Source organism: Pseudorasbora parva, chromosome 14 (genome assembly GCF_024679245.1).
Source record: "Pseudorasbora parva isolate DD20220531a chromosome 14, ASM2467924v1, whole genome shotgun sequence".
Classification (NCBI taxonomy): Eukaryota; Metazoa; Chordata; class Actinopteri; order Cypriniformes; family Gobionidae; genus Pseudorasbora; species Pseudorasbora parva.
In genome coordinates, this window is record NC_090185.1 from 6,526,364 (window position 1) to 6,551,021 (window position 24,658).

Consider the following 24,658-nt stretch of genomic DNA (forward strand, 5'->3'; position numbering starts at 1 on the left):
GTAAGTGGCATTTTGTTTCCATATTGTTTATGACTTTTTTGGTTAATTTTGATCAAGTTGCTGACAGACTGTATATTGTAGTATATACTTTATATTATGTATGTGTGTATCTATCTGTCTAGATATAGTAAAGTATGTTGGGTTTACATTATGAGTGTACAGATCTATGATATTTCTTTACAATGATATTTGTTTTAAGTTTAATTTTAACTCAAATGAAACTGAAACATTCTAAAGCAGATCAATATGTTTTTTGCATCGTCAGACCTTCGGGGTAAACATTGCATGTACTTTGCATTAGGATTGAATAGTTTCTGTATTGAACATGGTGCAACTGCAGAGACCCTGATAATATTTAAATGTGTACTGACTGTTTAAAAGAGTGAGTTACAACCCATTTGGTATGTTTGGAAGCTGTAGAAGGAAATTTTACGCATCTTTTCAAACTCTGTCCTTCATGAATAGGATGCGGTTGGAATGATTGAACCAGGCAGCCAGACAAATTCAAACCACATCATGAGAGGATTTTGATAGGCCAGACTGCTGCATTTTTACTTTACAAGCATACCATAAACAGACCCTCTGGAAAGTTCTGCTGTGGTTGATGAAGTACAAGCTCACACAAGTGGTGGCGCAGGCCTGTAATGCATTGGCTTGGGGGTTTGACGTTTTTAGTGCTCCGGACACCTTGTGAGACAGCAGGTCTCCACTAAATCCTTTCGTTTTAACTTCCGTGCTAGATTAATTTGTTTTATGTCCCTTCTATCGAAAAATATTTCACACTTGTTTCAAAACATCCCAGACAGGCCATTCTATGCAATGAAATATTAGTAAAAATGAGAGACTGCTATATTGATTAGAAATGTAAGTACAAATTTGTATCTACAGGTCAATGTGCATTGAAGTGACGATCAGCTTGCAAAGAGAAATGCGTCACAGAATTGAAATGCTAGCAATTTGAGACGCATTGTATATTTAAAAAGATTGATTTCCCCCGTTGATAAGATCACAGTCGGCCCATGTCGACACGTTATGATGTTTTAAAATGCATTGCGGCGGTCTTCCCGTCATGTGCGCTTCAAAGGAAATTAGAGTTAAATGGTGTTTATTCTACAATCATTGAGTCTGTGACCTCTCATGAGGATGAAATATTAGCAGACTGGTTAGTGAATTTGGTAAAATGCTTCCATGTGTGTCATTTATGTATGCAATGCAATATTATGTGTAAAAACATGTTTCACATTAGTATCCAAATCCAAATGCCAATATTAAATTGCTTTTTTAATTTAACACAAACTTTCCATTACAAATTATATTGTCAGCATAACAAATTAAGTTAAAAGTTGAAATATTTTGTGTATCTCTTTTGTTTTTGACATGATCCAAAGAGGATCTTGAGCCTCATCGCATGTCTACAAAGAATCACATGATAAATGCCACTCATTTACTAGTGACCTAGAAGTAGTGCAGAAATGCTCAATTTTATGTTAAAACTTAATTTTATGGTCTCAGGCTTTTGAACCCCACTTTTTGCCTCTTCTTATTAATGTACATTCTAAAGATTTGAGTTGTTATTCATGATATTCATCCAAACCGATATGGTAGAAGGCTCTAGAAAATGTCTTAACGCAACTCTACAGACATGTTTTTAGAATCTGACATTTCTACCGCAGATGATTTAGTCTTAACGGCTCCCAAACATGAGGCCATACGGCCATTATCCAATCGGTTTCAGAGATTTTGTCTGACCTTTTCCTGCATGGCTGCTCGCCGGAGCAGAACCAGTCCGGCCATGAGCTGTGTGGCACGGTCACGGTCATCATGGGAGTATTGACTGACTTAAAGGGATAGTTCACACAAAATCCAAGACATATTATTCCCTCGCCTTGATTCATGTCATTCTTAACCTGTGTGTTATTGTTTTTTTCCCTGTGGAACACTTTATGAATCTCTGGAAATATGTAACTGACTATAGTGACTATGATTGTCCAGCTTCAAAAAGGCCAACATAAAACCAAATGGGTTTGGAAACGTCATAATGGTTTTGGCGAACTATTCCTTTAAAGGGATATTTTTCCCCAAAAAGGAAAATTCTGTCATAATTTACATCATTATCATAAGGAAGATGTTTGGAAGAATGTTTGTAACCAGATAGATCTCGCACCCCTATTGACTACCATGGTAGGGGAAAAAATACAATGGTAGTCAATGTATTCATTGACGTCAATGGCTGCTGAGATCTCCTTGGTTACTAACATTCTTCCAAATATCTTCCATTGTTTTCAGCAGAACAGAGAAATACAGGTTTGGAACAACTTGAACATGAAAATGTTAATTTGCTTGTCCTTCGGACAGGTAAATTTGTCATTCACTTGTCAGAGTAAAACATTTGTTTATCCGGGGGGGAAAAGTGTGTGTGTGTTGTAAATATAATATTTTTCTGAAGCAATATTCTCACCAGTGTTTAATCAGCTTTGTCATATTTTAAATCTGCATATTTGGGATCTTTTTACCTTTTATAAATGGTATTAAAGGTAAAAATCATTTCCCCCCTAATCTTATTAAATGTTAGCCTGACGTGGTCATACTCAATTCTAGTCAGAATATGAGTCTGATGCTCCATTGGGCTGTGATTATGGGGCGTGTTTCAACCGAATCAGGAAAGACCTCGATTGGATAGACCTACAACCAATCAGAGCAACGAAGAGACGCATTGTCAAATGTCAACAGAGTTCAACTGCACTGTGTTGCCAAGTCCGCGTTTTTTCCGCGGGTTATTTTCTATGTCCGCGGGTTGAAGCGACTATTATGTGATATATAGACCCATGAGTGCGAATTTTAGCAGGCAACCTTGCCAAAATAACACACATTTTACCCCCAAACGCCATTTTTTCACCGGAGAACCCCCCTAGTAGTTGCCGCGTTTTGTTGTAAAAACTTGGCAACCCTGTCTGCACGCGCGCTAAAATCAGGCTGGAATACACGATCTTTGCCAGTGTTGTAAAATAATTTAATGATACACAGAGTACTTACCCAACATGATCATCATTTCTGAGAGAAATTGTGAAGGTGAATGCAGATACAAACAAGCTCTCCGTTTAGGATTCAAACAAATATAATCCAAGCCCCTTTGATGACGTGATGATTACGTTACTGTTGATCATCTGTCCGTCCTCGTCTAAAGCCCGCCCTGATGATTTCATTGGTCCGAACAGTTTCTGTTCGGGGATAATCACTCCTCTATGGAGCAAGGCCAGACCGAATTGCCCGACCTAAAAATTTTGTTCGACTGGCATCCAGGCTAATTAAATGTGCTTATGATTTCAAATTATATTCTTAAATTTGATCTATACATTAAACTAAAATAAAACACTATAGGACAATATTGTTTGAAACATATTTTCGCGGCTGAAACAGAACAAAAAGTCAATATTGCTTCTAAAATGTAAGTAAATGTTAGTTCATTATTTATGGAACTTTCATATGAAACCATAGCCTGACAAGCCAGACCCACATCAAGATGTTTGGTCTGGAAACTCACCATAGACGGGGCTCAATCCGAGGGGCGGATAAACGGTTGTCTTTCAAACTCCCTCTGCACGAGATAGGATAGCGCTACACCAACCAGAGCAACATGAAGGTGAAGCAGAGCTCGCTGACTGATTAAACATTCGCCGTATCCGGTCGGCTAAACTCCGAACACATCTTCCCTTTTTAAGAATGACTTCAGTGCCGTTCTTTGTTCTTTTCTCAGAGAAAAGCTTAACTCCAAGTCTTCCAGAGTCGCGGTCAGAGCTGATTCGAAAGACCGCCGCCGTTTGCCAGTTATGTTTACTAGAAGCCCGCAAGCGCAACTCGGCCGTCGTCATTATGGCCCCGCCCGCCGACTCCATACACGATGTGATTGGGCCGTCCAGATTCTGTGGAATACAGCTCAGAAGGGTATTGAGAGTGCCTAGACGACACTTGCGGACAAATTAAATTTGCTGCCGCTAGGGTGCGTCTAGATTTCTAGGCTAATGAAACCAGCGTCATTTTCAGTCCTGATGGGATTCAGGAAAACCACACTTTGGTTGTGATGTTTTTTAACTATATAAATATAAAAACATTTTGAATGTTTACCACAGTTTTTCTGTGTGAGCGGCGTTCTTTTGTTTCGATTTCTCCTCGAGAGGCTGTCGCGAGCGTCAAACTTATCGTCAGTTCATTATACATAATATTATCCATTGATCACCACTTACACAAAATAAATGATAAAAAAAAATGTATTGCCGTTTTAATCCACTTGTCCTTCGGGCAAGTAAAGTTCTATTTCACTTGTCCCATCAAAAAAATCCACTTTTCAAGCGGACAAGCATTAATGTCGAGTCCTGAATAAAAATAAAAATGGAAATTTAACAAAAAGCTAATGTGAAGTCCTTTGTAGTTTCCTCATGCAAAATGCATGCTGTTTTTGATTAATATGCAATCATACTATTCTTTTCAGTTCTTCTGTTTAGTTTTCACCCCCCCCCCCAAAAAGTTAATTTTGTCACCACTTTTACTCATCCTCAAGTTGTTCCAAACCTGAATTTCTTTCTTCTAAAAGAAGAAAAGTTTTTTTTACCAAACTCATAAGATATTTTGAAGAATTTTGAGGCAGTTGACGTAGCCATTGACTTCCATAGTAGGGAAAAAATGTAACTGTTCAAAATATCTTCTTATAACAGAAGAAACTCATGTAGGTTTGGAACAACGTAAGAAAGTTTTTTGGTGAACTATCCCTTTAAAACCCCTCTTTTTAAATTTAGTACTCAGTTACGCAGTAGTCTATTGCAAAGTACAACATGTTACTCTCAGACCAACTCTGTGACCTTTTGAAATGTATTTGGCAATGAGAAACCATAATCTACAGCAAATTCCCATATTTCAAAAGCACAGAAGTAAAACTTCTGGCTTCTGTTCCCTCTTTTCAGCCATTGGTTTGATTTTGTTTTAATATAGACAGCCAATCAATATTCATGATTATGTACGGGAAGAGCAAAGACTAGGTGTTGTTAACATACATTTTCCACAGCTGGAAAAATTTGGCACCAGGGTGTTCTATTCACAGTACACTGACACATACCCTCAACCCCTTTAGCAATTTCCTGGAGAAAGCCGGACAGTTGCAGACTCTTGCTACACTGTAAACCCAGTGTACATCAACACTATTGCGCTCGCTTAAAATACTTTGAAGTAGTTGAACGCACATAGTGATGCAAGTTAGGAATATACTGAAATATATTCTTCTCCCTCAGCAAAACGATATCAGACAGGAGCACAATCGCACCATTATTACATCACTACGAGGGTGGCCTAGGAATGCTGTGGAAACAACAATAACACATCACATTTTTCTCCAGCATGAAAAGTTGCAGTCGTCATGGCGTTGAAATTCGGTTGTCCGTCCTCCAGTCTGAAATGTCCAAATCTAATGGATCATTCTGTTCCGATTAGGTCCATGAATGGACTTGAGACATTTCAGGGCCGCTTTTGTACAGGACCGTAGCAAACTCTTTTCTACACGTTCACCCCCTTTTCCCTCGTTTTATATTGTTGAGGAAATTTCAGTCCATAAGAGGGAAAAGGAAGAGAGAGAAAAAAATGGTAGTTAAATTCACTCTGCCCTTAAAATAGGATTCTGGGAACAAATTTGTCCGGTAGCTGTGTGCAGCTCTCAAGTCTTGAGCCATTTAAAACATTTTTTTTTCTTCTTCTACGAAGCGCTTTGAAACGATGAACTTTGACTGGGCAGCTGAATCTGTGGCGTCTGCACGGTAACATCTGCTGTTTAATCTTGTTGGATTCTTCTCAGGCAGTTGATGTCTATCAGCTAAACTAGAACATTTATAGATGTTGATTATTGAATTATAGGTTTAACAGACTGTTAGGATCAGGATTTGTGGAGCCCGTTATCCTCCAGTCAAGGTACTAATATACTGAAACTGGAAGTTTTCTAAAGCAGGGCTACTTAAAAGGAATAGTTCACTAAAACGCAATAATAAATTCACTCTCATGTCGATCATTTGTAGCATTAAATTTGACATTTTAACGCGCTAATTCTGACACTTTTGAAAGACGGTTCATAGCGACTGTGTCTGTCATGCTCCAAAGATCTAAAAAAAAAGGAGCCATAAAAGTAGTTAAAAAAACATTTTTTTGTAGTAATATAATATGAAAAAATATAATAAATATATAATAATCTTTGCAGACACATTATATTAGATTAAGAAAAATTATCCATTATTGCACCGTCCCAGGTTTTATGTTATTCAGTGAAAAAAAAAAAATCTTTCAAAGTGAAATGTAACATTTATTTTGTTTCAGCTGGATAACATAAGGAAAAAATATTTAACTGTAAGATTTATATGCTGTATTTAGTGCTAATTTATGTGTGCAAGTCTGATGATGTAACTCTTAATTGTTTTTGTTGCAATTGTTTTTTTTTTTTACATTTATCAAAACTATTTTGAAATATTTCTATAATTTATTATTCTTATTATAATTATATAGTTTCATAATTTTATAAAATATTATATATATATATATATATATATATAATTTTTTTTTCTTTCTTTTTTTCGCCACAGCTTTCATTTTATTATCTCTCATAATCTATCAAACAACTATTTCAGATGTTAAGATAAGATGTAAAGTTACCTTAGTGTGAAAAACTTAAGGGTAAGCGTACATTTTTCCGCGACACTCAATGAAATGGCTAAATAATGACTCCATCTGCAATTGGTGGGACAACAGAAAGTTTTTGTAACATTTAAAAACCTACACATTTCAGTGTTAAAGGACAACTCCGGTGAGAAATGAACCTAGGGGTAATTAACACATGGTTACCGAGTCGATCGTTCTCTGGGATGCGTTTTCATGAAGATCGAATGTAAAGAGTTTTATCTCTAAAAACAGATTAGCTTATAACGCTAGAGTATGGGGCACAGGGTGGTGAAATTAAATCGCTAGTTAATACCACTAACAAGGCTCAAAATAGCCTCACACTAACACGGCAGCATAATGAGGGTCCCTACATGCAAACCGAAGCATTGAGAACTTTGTAAGTGTACAAACAGTTTAATAAGAAGATACTTTATAAAGACAGTACATTACGTGTATACGAACAGGCGCCATCTTGGAAAACAGTTTCGACCAGTCGAGCCACGAACGCTGTTAGTGTGAGGCTATTTTGAGCCTTGTTAGTGGTATTAACTAGCGATTTCATTTTACTTATCCTATGCCCCATAGACAAGCGTTATAATCTTATCTGTTTTTAGAGATAAAACTCTTTACATTTGATTTCATGAAAACGCATCCCAAAGAATGATTGACTCGCTAACCATCTGTTAATTACCGCTAGGTTCGTTTTTCACCAGAGTTGTCCTTAAACTACTTTATGAGAAGCTTGTCTTGGAAACAGTTTTTTTAGAGTAGCTTCACTGAGAGTGTTAATGATATACAGTGGTTTAGACCGCCGCCCGATGCAGACCTGGTTTGGATAAGCTGACGATCTCTCATTCTCTCCCCATAGGGTACGGGCAGCCCCGGGACACAGCTGGACCGCAGCTGTAAAGCTCTTGGATCTAAAGTTGCAGCTGTGGTGGGGAGGGTTCCTGGCACCGTGATTTGGTGGATAAACAGAATTGAAAATCACATTGCCAGGGATTTCCACCCCTGCACAGTTCTTCAGGTGCCCCACCGCCAACCTGACCGGGTGTATTTTTGAGATCCTGGAACAACAGACAAAGAACTACAGAGATTTGTCTGAAATTAGACTGTCAGGGCTCTTGTGTGCATGTGGCTTAAAGTCAACACTGACCCTATTTACTTTCCTAATGCACATTACTGCTGTTATTGTAGTGGTTTTATCACTCATCAAAATGTACTTGCCTAGGAAATTATTTTACTTTAATCAGCCAAAAATGACTATTAGTAATTCTCATATTTACGAAGGCCCTAAAGGGGCATGGTGATACGAGATGGGAGGAAAAAATATATTTCGATGCTTTTGCCTGCCAAATGTTTTACGTTCCCCCAAGAAACTTTGTGTTGGCTTGCATAACCTTTGCATTCGCTCATATTATCTTTGCATTCGCTCACATAAACTTTACGTTCGCTCACATAACCTTTACCCTTTGCATTCGCTCGCATAAACTTTGCCCTTTGCATTCGCTCATATTATCTTTGCATTCGCTCGCATAACCTTTACGTTCGCTCACATAACCTTTACCCTTTGCATTCGCTCGCATAACCTTTACCCTTTGCGTTCGCTCACATAACCTTTGCCCTTTGTGTTCGCTCACAAAACCTTTACCCTTTACGTTCGCTCGCATAACCTTTACCCTTTGCGTTCGCTCGCATAACCTTTACCCTTTGCGTTCGCTCGCATAACCTTTACCCTTTGCGTTCGCTCACATAACCTTTGCCCTTTGTGTTCGCTCACATAACCTTTACCCTTTACGTTCGCTCGCATAACCTTTACCCTTTGCGTTCGCTCGCATAACCTTTACCCTTTGCGTTCGCTCGCATAACCTTTACCCTTTGCGTTCGCTCACATAACCTTTGCCCTTTGTGTTCGCTCACATAACCTTTACCCTTTACGTTCGCTCGCATAACCTTTACCCTTTGCGTTCGCTCACATAACCTTTGCCCTTTGTGTTCGCTCACATAACCTTTACCCTTTGCATTCGCTCGCATAACCTTTACCCTTTGCGTTCGCTCACATAACCTTTGCCCTTTGTGTTCGCTCACATAACCTTTACCCTTTACGTTCGCTCGCATAACCTTTACCCTTTGCGTTCGCTCACATAACCTTTGCCCTTTGTGTTCGCTCACAAAACCTTTACCCTTTACGTTCGCTCGCATAACCTTTACCCTTTGCGTTCGCTCGCATAACCTTTACCCTTTGCGTTCGCTCGCATAACCTTTACCCTTTGCGTTCGCTCACATAACCTTTGCCCTTTGTGTTCGCTCACATAACCTTTACCCTTTACGTTCGCTCACATAACCTTTGCCCTTTGTGTTCGCTCACATAACCTTTACCCTTTGTGTTCGCTCACATAACCTTTACCCTTTACGTTCGCTCGCATAACCTTTACCCTTTGCGTTCGCTCACATAACCTTTGCCCTTTGTGTTCGCTCACATAACCTTTACCCTTTGTGTTCGCTCACATAACCTTTACCCTTTACGTTCGCTCACATAACCTTTGCCCTTTGTGTTCGCTCGCATAACCTTTACCCTTTGCGTTCGCTCACATAACCTTTGCCCTTTGTGTTCGCTCACATAACCTTTACCCTTTACGTTCGCTCACATAACCTTTACCCTTTGTGTTCGCTCACATAACCTTTGCCCTTTGTGTTCGCTCACATAACCTTTACCCTTTGTGTTCGCTCACATAACCTTTACCCTTTACGTTCGCTCGCATAACCTTTACCCTTTGCGTTCGCTCACATAACCTTTGCCCTTTGTGTTCGCTCACATAACCTTTACCCTTTGTGTTCGCTCACATAACCTTTACCCTTTACGTTCGCTCACATAACCTTTGCCCTTTGTGTTCGCTCGCATAACCTTTACCCTTTGCGTTCGCTCACATAACCTTTGCCCTTTGTGTTCGCTCACATAACCTTTACCCTTTACGTTCGCTCACATAACCTTTGCCCTTTGTGTTCGCTCACATAACCTTTACCCTTTGCGTTTGCTCGCATAACCTTTACCCTTTGCGTTCGCTCACATAACCTTTACCCTTTGCGTTCGCTCACATAACCTTTACCCTTTGTGTTTGCTCGCATAACCTTTACCCTTTGCGTTCGCTCACATAACCTTTGCCCTTTGTGTTCGCTCACATAACCTTTACCCTTTGTGTTCGCTCACATAACCTTTACCCTTTACGTTCGCTCACATAACCTTTGCCCTTTGTGTTCGCTCGCATAACCTTTACCCTTTGCGTTCGCTCACATAACCTTTGCCCTTTGTGTTCGCTCACATAACCTTTACCCTTTACGTTCGCTCACATAACCTTTACCCTTTGCGTTCGCTCACATAACCTTTACCCTTTGTGTTCGCTCACATAACCTTTACCCTTTAAGTTCGCTCACATAACCTTTGCCCTTTGTGTTCGCTCACATAACCTTTACCCTTTACGTTCGCTCACATAACCTTTGCATTCGCTCGCATTACCTTTGCGTTTGCTCGCATAACCTTTACCCTTTGTGTTCGCTCACATAACCTTTACCCTTTGTGTTCGCTCACATAACCTTTACCCTTTGCGTTCGCTCACATAACCTTTGCCCTTTGTGTTCGCTCACATAACCTTTCCCCTTTGCGTTCGCTCACATAACCATTGCCCTTTGTGTTTGCTCACATAACCTTTGCGTTCGCTCGCATAACCTTTACCCTTTATGTTCGCTCCCATAACCTTTACCCTTTGCGTTCGCTCCTATAACCTTTGCCCTTTGTGTTCGATCGCATAACCTTTGCCCTTTGCGTTCACTCACATAACCTTTGCCCTTTGCGTTCGCTCGCATAACCTTTGCCCTTTGCATTCGCTCGCATAACCTTTGCGTTCTCTCGCATAACCTTTACCCTTTGCGTTCGCTCGCATAACCTTTGTCCTTTGCGTTCGCTCGCATAACCGTTGGCCTTTGCGTTCGCCCGCATAACCTTTACCCTTTGCGTTTGCTCCCATAACCTTTGGCCTGTGCGTTCTCACGCATAACCTTTGGCCTTTGCATTCGCTTGCTTAGCCTTTGATTCTTTATGATTTTTCCTGACATCTCATTCATCTCACACCTCGCATAAATTTTCTTCGACGCCATGTCCCTTTAGGGGCTCTGTACATTCTTGGGATTAGTGATTAAAACAAACCCCTAACTCCAAGGATTGATTGATTACTTTTCTAAGAAACCTTACATATGGACCTGTATGGTTCAGTATGTTTTTTTTTCCTTCGAACTGATGAATCGAAATAGTCAGCCAATCAGAATCCATCCTGCTTTAAAGCCCTTGTAAAATTAAAGTGGCAGGTGACAAAACTGCAGCGTGTGCTTATAAACAGAACATTAATGTGCGTTGGTGTGGACACTAATATAGTTATGGTGGTGAGCTTTTCTATAACAAACGGCACGTCAGAAAAGGTAAAACTTTTTTTTTTTTACGTGCCGCTTGCTTCAACATATTGAGATTCAGTCTTTGTTTATGCAACCTCTTTGGCATTTAGTTCATGTAAGTGCAACTGCTTGGAATATTTTTCAGACTCAATAACACAAACAGTGACTCATCGTTCTGGAAATATCATGTTTCCTCAGGAATGACAGATAATGGCTTACTGGAATATCGGCGAAGGCAAAAGGGCATCTGGCAAGTTTCATAATAAAAATGAAGATGCAAACCATGTTTGACACCCGCAGCGCTTAGGACTGTTATCAGACGTTATGATTGACTAAAGAATCCTGAATAAAATATCGCGGGCTGGCTGATGGCACCACAACAGCTCACAATCTTTCACAATTTTTGAATGGCAGTCGATGCTTTTTAGAATCAGATTGTGTAGTCACAACTTCAAACAACACAGAGACAGAGCGGCATGCGTCATAATCTGAAAGCCACGCCCACCGGGGAGAAAACAAACCAACCGTCTCCATTGACTTTCTATTGCGGGAAGCGGCCTCCTTGTCATTTCTTATTACAAAAAAAACAGCAATGTCTAAAAGCTGATATGTGACAAGGTGTACAGAAAACAAGCTAAAAAACCAGTAACCAAACCCCCAGAAGTTTTTATAAGCCGTTGACCCAAAAAACGAGTGTATAAGGACACAAAAGTGGATACAGGCTGAGACAGAGCGTGACATGTTATATTACACTTTGAACTACGACCACTGGAGGAGAACGTCATCAGTGACAGGAAATACAATTAATAAAACTGGATATCTTACAACATGTTTACTGCCCACATAGGCATACTGAGACATACTGAGTGTCAGAATCCTACAACTGACCCATTTTTCCTGCTGAAGCTTCACGTCTTATTGCCCACTTTTGTCTCCTTAAACGCTCGTTTTTTGGGTCGACGGCTTATAAAAACTTAGTTCTGTGTTTTTTTTAGCTTGTTTGCTGTACCCCTTGTCACATATCAGCTTTTAGACATTGTTCTGTTTTTTGTTATAAGTAAGAAAAGACAAGGTAACCACTTCGCACAATAGAAAGTCAATGGAGAGCGTTGGATTGTTTTCTGGGGAACGTGTTGAACGTGTTGGCGTGGCCTAAATACGCTCTGTCTCTATGATCTGACTAAGCCACAATAACATGGAAAACTTGGTATCTGCATGGTGCATTAATATAGGTGTCCATTTATCTGAGATTCACAACAGCTTCAAGTGTGGAAGCTATTGACATTTTTTTGTTTCATTCAAACCTAGCATTGTAAATTATTTGTGCAAGGTCACAATGACTAAGCAGATATAATTACCCAAAATGCATCTTGTTTCTAGCTAATACGCCTCATTCGGTCGCACCCTTTCCTACTGAAGTTGGTCCATCAGGTCATCACTTGCTCAAGGCGCAGAGCTTAGCTAATTGGTGAGCATTGATCCCCTAAGAATACTGTTCACAGTGGCTAAGTTCAGTGCCTGAAGTGAACTATATGACGGTATGTGTACAGGGTAATCCACCCGCCCCATCATGGTCAGGTGAAGTCCACTTACTTTCTCTGGCATCAAAGTGAGACAGGGCAGGAACTGGGTGTGATGAAGGGTGGGATGCCAGTAAATGTAAAACCAAGTTAGGACACGCAAGCAGATGAGTTAGGTTAAGCTCTCAGACCCATTGTCTGGGAACTATTAGCCAAGATGGAAACGTGTCAGACTTTCATTTCTCAGAACAGGTTCTGAACTTCTGACCACTTTGTCGAACTCAATGGAAGCACTGGCACACAGAGTTAAAGTCCATTTAGACCAGTTCTTGTATGTTGGTAAATTCACTCCAGCCATTAAAAAGCTGAAAGGTGTATTATGAAATTATTAGATGCTGTGTGTGTATATATATATATATATATATATATATATATATATATATATATACAATTTTCCTCATTTCTCACAGAATGTTGCTTTGGAGTAACTAGGGTGTTATGTAATGTTGCTATGCAGTTGCTGGGGCATTCTGAACACTTTTTAGAATATTGCTATGCAGTTGCTAGGGCGTTCTGAACAGTTTTTAGAAAGTTGCTATGCAGTTGCTAGGGCGTTCTAAACACTTTACAATGTTGCTATGCAGTTGCTATGGCGTTCTGAACACTTTTTAGAATGTTGCTATGCAGTTGATGGGGCATTCTAAACACTTTAGAATGTTGGTATGCAGTTGCTGGGGTGTTCTGAACACTTTTTAGAATGTTGCTATGCAGTTGCTAGGGCATTCTAAACACTTTAGAATGTTGCTATGCAGTTGCTGGGGTGTTCTGAACACTTTTTAGAATGTTGCTATGCAGTTGCTGGTGCGTTCTGAACACTTCGGAATGTTGCCATGCAGTTGCTAGGGCGTTCTAAACACTTTAGAATGTTGCTATGCAGTTGCTATGGCATTCTGAACACTCTTTTGAATGTTGCTATGCAGTTGCTATGGCATTCTGAACACTCTTTTGAATGTTGCTATGCAGTTGCTATGGCATTCTGAACACTCTTTAGAATGTTGCTATGCAGTTGCTATGGCATTCTGAACACTCTTTAGAATGTTGCTATGGTGTTCTGAACACTCTTTAGAATGTTGTTGGGGTGTTCTGTGTGATTCTAACAGGTTGCTATTCAGTTTTCACAGTGTACTTGGTAGGACATGCAAGCAGATGAGTTAGGTTAAGCTTTCAGACCCATTGTCTGAGTACTATTAGCCGAGATGAATGAGGCAAACGTGTCAGGCTTTCATTTCTCAGAGCAGTTTCTGAACTTCTGACCACTTTGTTGAACTCAATGGAAGCACTGGCACACAGAGTTAAAGTCCATTTAGACCAGTTCTTGTATGTTGGTAAATTCACTCCAGCCATTAAAAAGCTGAAAGGTGTAGATGTTCCAGGAAAGCAGGGGCAGCGGTTGAGCTACAACGAATCATTATCCGTCATGTTGATGGACAGACGATGTGAAGGGTTGTCGGTGTAGGTATTAAGTGCACTTCTAACCTACACTTAACTGAAAATTGGGGTCAGAGTCTTTGCAAACTAGGTGTGGTGTCGTGACCATCCCTGCAAATTGTCCAGACAAATCCTCTCAGATCATTTGTATAATTGCGATTGTGTGGTTTTGACTAAACGATTAAGGGCTGTGCCCTCTTGTGCCTGCTAAACTGGTATCAGTGTGCTTATTGAGTGCTGGCTCAGTTCAGCAGGAACAGGAGTGAAGTCCTAAACCTTCTTCTTTACTCCCCTCCAATCAGCATTCAGTGTAATTTACTCTCCTCCAATCAGAATACAGCATGCTTTAGAATTCTCCAATCAGCATGCAGTGCAATTTACTTTCATCCTATCAGCATGAAGTATGCTTTTCATCAACATGGTATTTTAACATCTGTCATCAGTGAATATAAAACATGTTTTCTGAATGAACCAACCTTGATAAAATATGAATGGTTAACCAAGTCAAGACACTGAGGATAATGGATTTTTTTGCATACTTATTAAAGCCACATCCAAATTTGTAGCATTGCGTTCTGTTTTCAGCACAAGCATGGCCATGGGAACACACAATATCGAGAGGTTTCAGCTTTACCTCATATTCTGCTTGCTTTAAAAACGCCTGCAGTGGCTCGCCGTGTCAAAGATAGTTCAAATGAATTACGACAAGAGACTTAATATAGGTCGCACTGTCATATCCATTTACGCATATAAAAAATGGAAGGCTTCAGGTAGATCATAAATCTACCTCAGACTGTTAACTTTCTGCAGTCTAACTTTGGCTTTTCCTTTTTCACATCTTAACAGAGCTGCTCCTGTAACCATTGGGGAAGCAATTATGAAATGCTGTGTATATATATAGGGCTAGGGTTTTAATAAACACTTTAGAATGTTGCTATGCAGTTGCTAGGGTGTTCTGAACACTTTTTAGAATGTTGCTATGCAGTTGCTAGAGCGTTCTAAATACTTAAGAATGTTGCTATGCAGTTGCTGGGGTGTTCTGAACACTTTTTAGAATGTTGCTATGCAGTTGCTTGGGTGTTCTGAACACTGTTTAGAATGCTGCTATGCAGTTGCTAGGGCATTCTAAACACTTTAGAATGTTGCTATTCAGTTGCTAGGGTGTTCTAAACACTTTAGAATGTTGCTATGCAGTTGCTATGGCGTTCTGAGCACTCTTTAGAATGTTGCTATGCAGTTGATATGGCATTCTGAACACTTCTAGAATGCAATTGCTAGGGTGTTCTGTACAATTTAGTATGTTGCTATGCAGTTGCTAATCTGTTCTAAACACTTTAGAATGTTGCTATGCAGTTGCTAGGGTGTTCTGAACACTAGAATGTGGCTATGCAATTGCTAGTGTTCTAAACACTTAAGAATGTTGCCATGAAGTTGCTAGGGTGTTCTAAACACTTAAGAATGTTGCTATGCAGTTGCTAGGGTGTTCTGAACACTAGAATGTGGCTATGCAATTGCTAGTGTTCTAAACACTTAAGAATGTTGCCATGAAGTTGCTAGGGTGTTCTAAACACTTAAGAATGTTGCTATGCAGTTGCTAGGGTGTTCTGAACACTATAATGTTGCTTTGCAGTTTCTATGGCGTTCTGAACACTTTAGAATGTTGCTAGGGTGTTCTGAGTGCTTTTAACAGGTTGTGATTCAGTTGTCACGGTGTACTTGGTATTTATTAGCATGTTTGCTATGCTATTTTGCTTGGGAATTTGGAGTTGTTTAGAACATTGCAACAGTTGCTAGGGTGCTCTGACTGTTTTCACCATGTTTCTCGCCTAGTTTTAAGGACGTTGCCATGTGGTTGTTAGGGTGTTCTAAGGGGTTTTTTAACATGTTGCTGGGGAATTCTGCGTAGTTTGTAGAACGTTGCTACAATGTTATGAATGGTTTTAGCATGTTGCTACTGTATGTATGTGTCCATGGTTTTCATATTGTTGTTGCTGGTGTTTTCTGAGGGGTTTACTGCATGTTTCTATGCAGTTGCTAGGGTGCCAAAAACTACTACATAGTAAAAAAGCCGCACAATTTGATTGCTTCTTGATCATTGATCTGTTATATAGTATCTATATAGGAAAGTTTCCATATTGCCTTACTTGAACCGTTCACAGTCCGCAGCATCGACAGCTACTTGGAAAGATTTGTGCTCCTCAGAAACAATTATAGGTCATAAATGCATCAGTGGGAAGGAGCTGCGGGGATGAAAGCAGAAAGTCTCTTATTTTAGTTTCACAGCAATGTCACAGGGCTTTTATCATGCGCTCAGAGACTGACCAGATTTCGTGACGTGGCCTCCTTAAGTTGTTTGATATTGTTTTGTTCCCTCCGCCACCATGTAGTCAGTGTGTTTGCGGTCCAGACCAGAGCTGTGTGCTTTATAATTGGTTTAACTTGAACAAGACCAGCTGTGCAATAAAGCAGCAAAGCCATGTGAAGAAACCCACAGTACCGGGCGGTCCGTAGATCCTTCGGGGTCATGATCCAGCGCATGCAGAAAAGGATTTCACATCTGTGCTGAATGTAAGTGGTTGTAATGTATTTATTAAAATACAATTTAAAGACATGCTGACGCCAAATGAATGCCTGTTAGGTCCAATCAGCATGTGCTACTATCCTCCAATCAACACGCAGTACCCCTTCTTCTAATCAGCATGCAGACACTATTACATTTGCAGAAGTTTTTTTCTTCTGGAACATCTGGGTTATTTTTTAGGATCTCACAAGCAAGTTAAATCATGAAGCAAATGAATAACGATAAACACGTGCTTTATGTCTTGTTTGGCAGACTCTTGTCATAAAAGGAAGAATCATAGTTATGTTGCCCAGAGCCAAATATCACACAGTTAACATGCAAATCACAATATTTAACCAGGAACATGTCTGATCTGTTGGTTGTATCTGATGGGGTGTTTTTTTTTCCACACAGACATTAAAACAACATGTTTCTCTTAATTAAATATGATGCTAGACAAAGAGGACATTGTGTTTGCCTTTATTTCTGTTTAGAATTATCCACTGTAATGTTGAATAATTTGCATAGACTGTGAATGGAAGCTAAACAGCTACAAATGTGCAGAAACCCGATCGGAGGACGTCATTATCTGTCTGCAGAGCACCTGAGGCGATGCGCGGTAATCACGCAGGGCGGGTCGGTCTGTCTGCACGCAACCGCGGTTAACCCTTCGTGTCCTCTACAATGAGAAGAACATGATTCCTTCAAGAGGTTATGCTGTCGTAAACTACACTGTAATAATGCCGGGGACGTGTTTGCGATGGTATTTTTAGGTCAGTTCACAACTTTACACCCATTAACGATGACTAGCATCGACACCAATGGACAATAACGTTTATCAAAAGCAAGCACTACAGTTGTAATCCGACTATTTAAAAGTCGCGCTCTGTGAAGAACGGAAGATTCTGATTGGCTGTCGGTTAATGGCGCATTTTAACGGTCATAAGCATTGTAAATCCTGCAACGTTTTTTTTATATATTTATATATTTTTAAACTATGTAGCCTACATTTATAACCAGTACCATCGCAAGGCCTGTGCCAAGTGTGACCAATGACTTGATGGTGTAAATAAATTAAGCTTATAGTTAAAGGTACAGTTCACCCAAAAATTAAAATTAGCCTATGATTTACTCATCCTCAAGTCATCCTAGGTGTGTATGACATGCTTCTCTTAAGCCCCTTTCAAACAGCACGTCGGACCCGCAATATTCCCGGAACATTGCCGGGTCGCCTTCTGTGTGAAAGCAACCACGTCCCGGGATTGATTACCGAATTCGACCCGGGTCCGGGACCTAGTAATATTGCGGGTTTCGACCCGGGACGAGCGCTGTGTGAACAAAAGCCAAAACTAATGCCGCAACGTGTACGTAGTTATCGTGCGACTCCTAAAGCTTGTTTTTTCAATAATACAACCCTGCAGTGCCAGAAGAGCTAGTCTGTGTTTTAAACGCAGAGAGTGTTCGTATACAAAAGAAACTAAAATTAAACAAGCAGAAATGTGCGCAAACTGGACACAAGTCGAGACCACGGAGCTCTTTACTATTCGCGCTGAAGCTGAGATCGCTCGCCGTTATACGTCACATCCGGATGTCACGTGTCAACTCGACCCGGGACCGTTAAGCGGTGTGTGTGAAAGCGCACATATTACGGTATTTCGCTGGCAGTGTGAATGGACCAAATCTAGCCGCCCGGGAACGCATTATCCGTATATTTGCCGGAATCGCAGTGTGAAAGGGGCTTCAGATGAACACAGAGTTATATTAAAAATATCCTGGTTCTTCCCAGCTTTATAATAGCAGTGACTTAATGGGTTGTTTTTGAAGTCCATAAAAGTAGGCTACATCTATCCATCATTTAACTGCTCCGGGGGGTTAATAAAGGCCTTCTGGAGCGAAGTGGCGCATTTGTATTGAAAACTATCCATATTTAAAACTTTTATAGACTAAAATAACTAACTTCCAGCAGTCAGCGGTAAGCAAGTCGATTTATGGCGAAAGAGTAACCCTTGACTCCTGCGTACTGATGAATGCAGAAGCGTAGAGAAAAATAAAACACAGTTCATGACTTAGAGTCTAAAAAGAGATTTTTTTAAAGAAAAATTATGGAGGATTTCGATATAAGAGGGGCTTGAGTTTTTGCCCAGCACTATCCACAAAAGGCATCAAAACTTAAGATGCTCCTGTACATCAGGTCAGGGGTCACTCTTTTAAACTACACTATAGTTTATAAGAGCACTAATAAGGATGTATAAGCGGACAGAGTTTACCTATTCAGCGTGATTTAACATGCCATTCAGTGTGATGTTTAATCTCCTCGACAGCCTCTGTAGTCCCTTTTAGCCACTTGTTAGAAACCGCATTTTTCAAGACTATAAGGTAATACTGATGCATTTTATGTTGTACAATAAAACGTGAAAGCGTTTTGAGTTTGTGTTCATCTTAGACCTTATTTCAGCCATTTAACCAAAACACCATTCAAAAAATCCATTGACTTCAGGACAAGGGAACCGGAAATGCTAAAATGCTAACTCGCTTCCGCACGTTTTGGGCTACAAAGTGGTACCTGCACCACTCTGTAGATGAACCCAACTATGACGACTTTGATGTGAAATGTGATAAGAGTCACTGTTTTATTCTTTATCAACTAGGGGCCCCCTAGTTGATAAAGAATAAAACAGGGGCCCCCTAGTTGATAAAGAATAAAACAGTGACTCTTATTTCACATCACAAGTCGTCATATTTGGGTTCATCTACAGAGTGGTGCAGGTACCACTTTGTAGGCCAAAACGTGCGGAAGCGAGTCTTGCAATTCAAGTCGATTCGGGGGAAAAAAACATTACTAAAGCATTTCTAATGATAAGTCTGCTATGCCATCATTGTTATAGTTGTACATTTGGCAGATGCTTTTATCCGAATCGACTTGAATTGCAAGAAAAGTAAAAACTCATACAATTTGTACTTTGAATTCAACGTGTAAGTCGCTCTGAATAAAAGGCCGTCACCAATAAATTTAAATGCTTATCTTCTCATAATAATAAATTGTTCTTCTCAGAATAAAAATGATATAGATATAGTGGTGTGAACAGGCCTTTATGCTTAGGCCTAATAACATCTGGCAAAGGGATTACCAAAACTAGCCTCCGGGCTAATTTGGGTGCATTCATGAATGTTAAAATAATATACATAGTCCCTTTTTGAAAATAAAGAAATCTCACAATGGTGCTAATGCCTGACCAAATCATTACAAACACCCATTAAGTATGTGCTAATCAGGGCCATTTTGAGTCAAAATATGTATTTCCTAAAGTATTTTAGTAAACTTTTACAGCTAGCATGCTAATGATTCTTTAGGAAATGTTACTGATATGTTACCATGTTGGCTACATCTTTTAATATTCTGTAATCTCTGGCCATATTAATGTCTTCTGTCCACTTTGCAGTCTTCCAATTGCTGTCTGGATTGTCCAGATGGTTTTAAGATGGGCTGTCATGTTATTTTTGGAGGTCTGTGGTTTCCCATGCACACTTCATGTTTTTTTTTGAGTTCTTGAATGCTGGGGTGGATTTCAAAATGTGGATCTGAATATATCAATCCAGAGTCCTAAGGTTTTAAACCTTAATCACTGTGCAACTTTTAGCAAGTGACATATTATTGTGTCATATTGTATGCATTATTATTAACATTAACAAATAAGCTTAGATTGATGTGTTTGAAATGAAAATACCCAATGCCCTTGATGTCCTGACGCATGTTGCATTAAAGAAGTTTGTCTCCCTCTTGTGTTCAATGAAAGATATTGACTGAGAATCTTTAAGAAATCATGTGGGACAAATGCATTTTTATTTTCTCGACACAATTTTCACAATGTATACACTTAAAATGTCGCCATGAAAAGTTTAAAACCGTTTTACATCTGCATGTACAAAAATATATACATTTATAAGAAAATAAGAAAATATACTTTTTAATAGTTAAATTACTGTGTTTATATTACTTTTACCTTCTCATAGAACAAGGAAAGGCAGTTTCGTATTTGAGAACATTCTGAATGCTTTGCTTTGCTATAACCTCAAATGTATTCCTCAATTTGCTGGATTTTTTTTCCTTCTTTTTTCATTTTTTAATGTTTTTGTTGCACAGCTGCTCACTTTTAAAGTCATTTCTGCATGGAAACTCACACCAGCTGACGTTTAACCCGCGACAAGTGAAAGTCACAATCATGGTGAGTTTGAGGAGGTGCAGTTCCTGTGGCGGAGGTGAAACTCACCTGCCCATCGTGGCTTAACCGCTCGATGCAGATAAACAAGAAGTGGTGGAGCTGAGGCGTGTTTTCTTGCCGTTCTTCAGTTCGGGCGGAGGGCTGGTGCTCAGGTTTCGCACCTTGCTGAAGCTGTTGCGCAAGCTGCTGTGTCGACTCCCGGAGGTGCTGGAAGTCTCCTTGGACAAGAAGGTCTTGGGGTCTAACAGTCCTGTCTTCAGGCAGCAGCAACACAGGAGCGACGCGATGGCTTTGCGAAGCTCAAGGCTGCCGAATGAGTAAATAAGCGGGTTCATGGCGGAGTTGAGCACGGCCAGGGCGATGACCCATTCGGGATTGAAGAGCGTGCTGCAATTGCGAGAGTAGCAGAAGAAGTCCACCAACAGGAGGATGAACAAAGGTCCCCAACACACCATGAAGACTCCCACGATGGATATCACCGCCTTCAGGAGGCGCAGCGAACGCTTGCGGCTGCGTGCCGATATCGTCTCTGTGCTTCTGCGGACGTGGCAGTAGATCGCAAAATAAAGTGCGCCAATTGTGAGCAAGATTATGAAGAAGATGATCAGGGCGAACAAGATGTAGCTCTTGGAGTAGAGGGGCAGAAGTGTTGAGCAACCTCTCAGGTCGCAAACGCAATTCCAGCCCATCAGCGGAAGGAAGCCGATTACTAAGGCGGTTATCCAGCACATCGCCACCATTATGAAGATACGGTACGTCTTTGTGGCGGTTTTCTGGTGGACGGGCTTCATCATGGTGGCGTAGCGCTCTACGGCAATCAAGAGCAGGCTGAATATAGACGCCGCCAAGGCCACAAACAGAAGTCCTTCACGGAACAACCACAAAACTGGGCTTAGCTTGAAAGTGCGTTCGCCGGACATGCAGATGTTGACCACGTAGGCGGATCCCGTTAGCAGGTCGCTCAGCGCGATGTTGCCGATGCAGATGAATATCCAGCGATGGCGCAGACGCAGGCGAAACAGCACCGCCATCAGCACCATGAGGTTCTCCAATACGATGAAGAAGCTGAAGCACAGGAACAGGATGGTGACGATGCTGACGCCGCTTTTCGGGGGCTTGCGGTGCTGGAGCCGCCCAGTGAAGTTGTAATGCCCCAGGATGAGGCTGTTGCTGGTCCAGTTGTAGACGTTTGGACAGGAAGAGGTGGAGCTGAAAGATCGCAGGACATCCATGGTGTGAGCGGCAGGAGCGTGGAGTTGAATCTCACTGGGGTCGATTCGGTCGTCGATGCAATCGGACTCCAGGCAATCAGACTCCGGCTCCTTCGGAATTAGTCCCGAATGTTGTTTCCCTCTCGGAATAAGCTGATGGAAAACAGTTCATTATACAAGGTTAATTGATTTGTAGTGGGTTGAACATGAACACTGTAAACCCTTGAGTAGGTTCAACTTAATAGTAGGTTCAACTTAATATTAAACAAAATTGTTCAATCAAATGAACTTTATTTTTCTTTTGAGTTCACAAAACTGACACATTTTAAGTAATTTGAACTGTTTCATATTTTTGAGTGTTATACATTTTTTTTACTGAAACTGGGCTGGGATTTCTATTTCCCAGCATGCTTTGCCATGACACTCAAAACGGAAAATAAATGCTTATATATATATATATATATATATATATATATATATATATATATATATATATATATATATATATATACTAGCATTTATCTTCCTTTTTTAGTATATATATTTGTGCAAGATTAGTTATAAGATTTTATGTTTTTCTGTGCTTATTTAGAAAAGTTTCTGTTATGTTGTATTTTTATTTTTTTTACTAATGGCGCAAGAACTAAGATGGCATGTTGAATGTTTTATATTGACATACTTATTGGGCAATTTCTAATGCTATCAGAGCATTGTTACCAATGAGCAAGTTAAAATTGACTGAATTAGCTAGTTAAAGCTAGCCAAGTTTCTAGTACTAAAATATTTAAGTTGCGTTTACATGATAATTTTATGTTAAATTCATGAATTAGCTTACTCAAATATTTTCATACTTCCAACTTGTGGCGGTTACACATCTGGTAAACGAAACAGGCACTGCAAATAGCAGTTTCTGAGATGACCCCATTGTGCACTTGAGCAAGACGCCTAGTGTCAGCGCAGCGGGACTGTACCTTTAAAGAACGTTCTGTGCAAAGGTTTGACACTTAAAATATACAGGTTCCAAAATGGGGGCGGGGCCAAAGAAGAACCAATTTAAAATGCTGTGGGTGGCAGTGGCTCAGTGGTTCATGTAGGTTGTCTACAAACCAGAAGGTTGGTGGTTCGATCCCCAGTTCCACCTGACCAAGTGTCGAAGTGTCCATGAGCAAGACACCTAACCGGTTCCAAAATATACAGGTTCCAAAATGGGGGCGGGGCCAAAGAAGAACCAATTTGAAGAACCATTTTGGGTTCTCCAAAGAACCTTTCAGTGAAAGTAAAAAAAAAAATGTTTTTCTTCTTACAGTGAAGAACTTCAGAATATCCAAAGAATGTTTTTTCCACTATAAAGAACCTTTTGTGGAATGGAAAGTTTCCATAGATGCCAAAAAAAAGTCAGTTCCAGGAACACATCCTACTTGGTAAAATTATCATCCTAACGGTGATGGCAGTGAAATGCAAAAAAATATATTTTGCCATGCTACCCTGCTAACATGATGCCATGCGATTATAAAAATCCATCTGGTTTTTGAAATGTCTTCACATTAAAGGGACAGTCCCACGGGCAGGCGTCTTGCTCAAGTGCACAATGGAGTCATCTCAAAAACTGTTATTTGCGGTGCCTGTTTCGGTTACCAGATTTGTAACCGCCAGATTACACCACCGCCCACAAACTACAAAATAATGACAACAATAATAAACTATAATTAAATATATAAATATATATATATTGATGTTTTTTAGTTCCAAAAATTTTATTTTAGAGGTAATCTTGAGTTTGACCTAATTTAATCTCACCACGTGTACAGTACATTTAAATATCGAGTTTCACTACTGCACTTGTGGTTAAGAAGTTATTTCAGCGTGGCGTGTTTAAAGAGCCAACACATGCAATAAATCAATCAACCAATAAGCACAAAAAAAAGATTTAATCTAAATGCAATATGGTTAATATCAACAGCAAAACAATAACAAAGTGTTTAATCTCAATATTATACATGCAAAACATTTCTGTTCAAATTTCAATTAAATTGTTCATAAAAGACTTATGAATGAATAAATTAATGTATATGTTATATTTGTTAAAAGTCAATACATTTTTTAAATTAAAACCATATTTTGCAAGTGCATCTTAACTCACCTTTTATCAGTGATGCTGGTGAAATTGGTGTTGAGCCATGCTCAGATGCAGAAGGCTCGAGCCCTGGGTTGCTGAACGATTATATACCCAGCAGTAACAAGGAAGGAAGCCTTCTTGCAGATATTTGACACACCCAATGGAGAAAGCAAAAAATTCTTAGTTTCTACACTTGTTTCTAAAAGGCACAATTGTGACATCTTCCCAGAATGTGGGCAAATCATGGATTACCGTGAGAAACATCATGTTGCATTTCATGCAATACAATTAACCAATTTGCAATATTGTGCATTTGTCATGTGCATGAATGCCAATGCACGGCCTGCAAAAACTCATACCCCTGGTTTCACAGTCAAGGCTTAAAGGTGCACTATGTAGTATTTTTGCAGTAA

At 39.9% G+C, this 24,658-nt stretch overlaps 1 protein-coding gene across 2 annotated transcripts; it reads right to left on the reverse strand.

Annotated features, from left to right (window-relative positions):
- Positions 1-20,520: 20,520 nt before the first annotated feature.
- s1pr4 (sphingosine-1-phosphate receptor 4) lies at positions 20,521-24,379 on the reverse strand. 2 transcript variants are annotated; one of them, XM_067415359.1, is made up of 2 exons: positions 24,270-24,379; positions 20,521-22,282 (listed from the first exon to the last, which is right to left on the reverse strand). In XM_067415359.1, the coding sequence occupies exon 2, from the start codon at positions 22,148-22,150 to the stop codon at positions 20,981-20,983; it is 1,170 nt and encodes a 389-aa protein (XP_067271460.1). In that variant the 5' UTR covers positions 22,151-22,282; positions 24,270-24,379; the 3' UTR covers positions 20,521-20,980. The 2 variants fall into 2 exon arrangements, with proteins under 2 accessions (XP_067271460.1, XP_067271462.1); XM_067415361.1 differs by lacking the exon at positions 24,270-24,379 and adding an exon at positions 22,965-23,678.
- Positions 24,380-24,658: the final 279 nt, after the last annotated feature.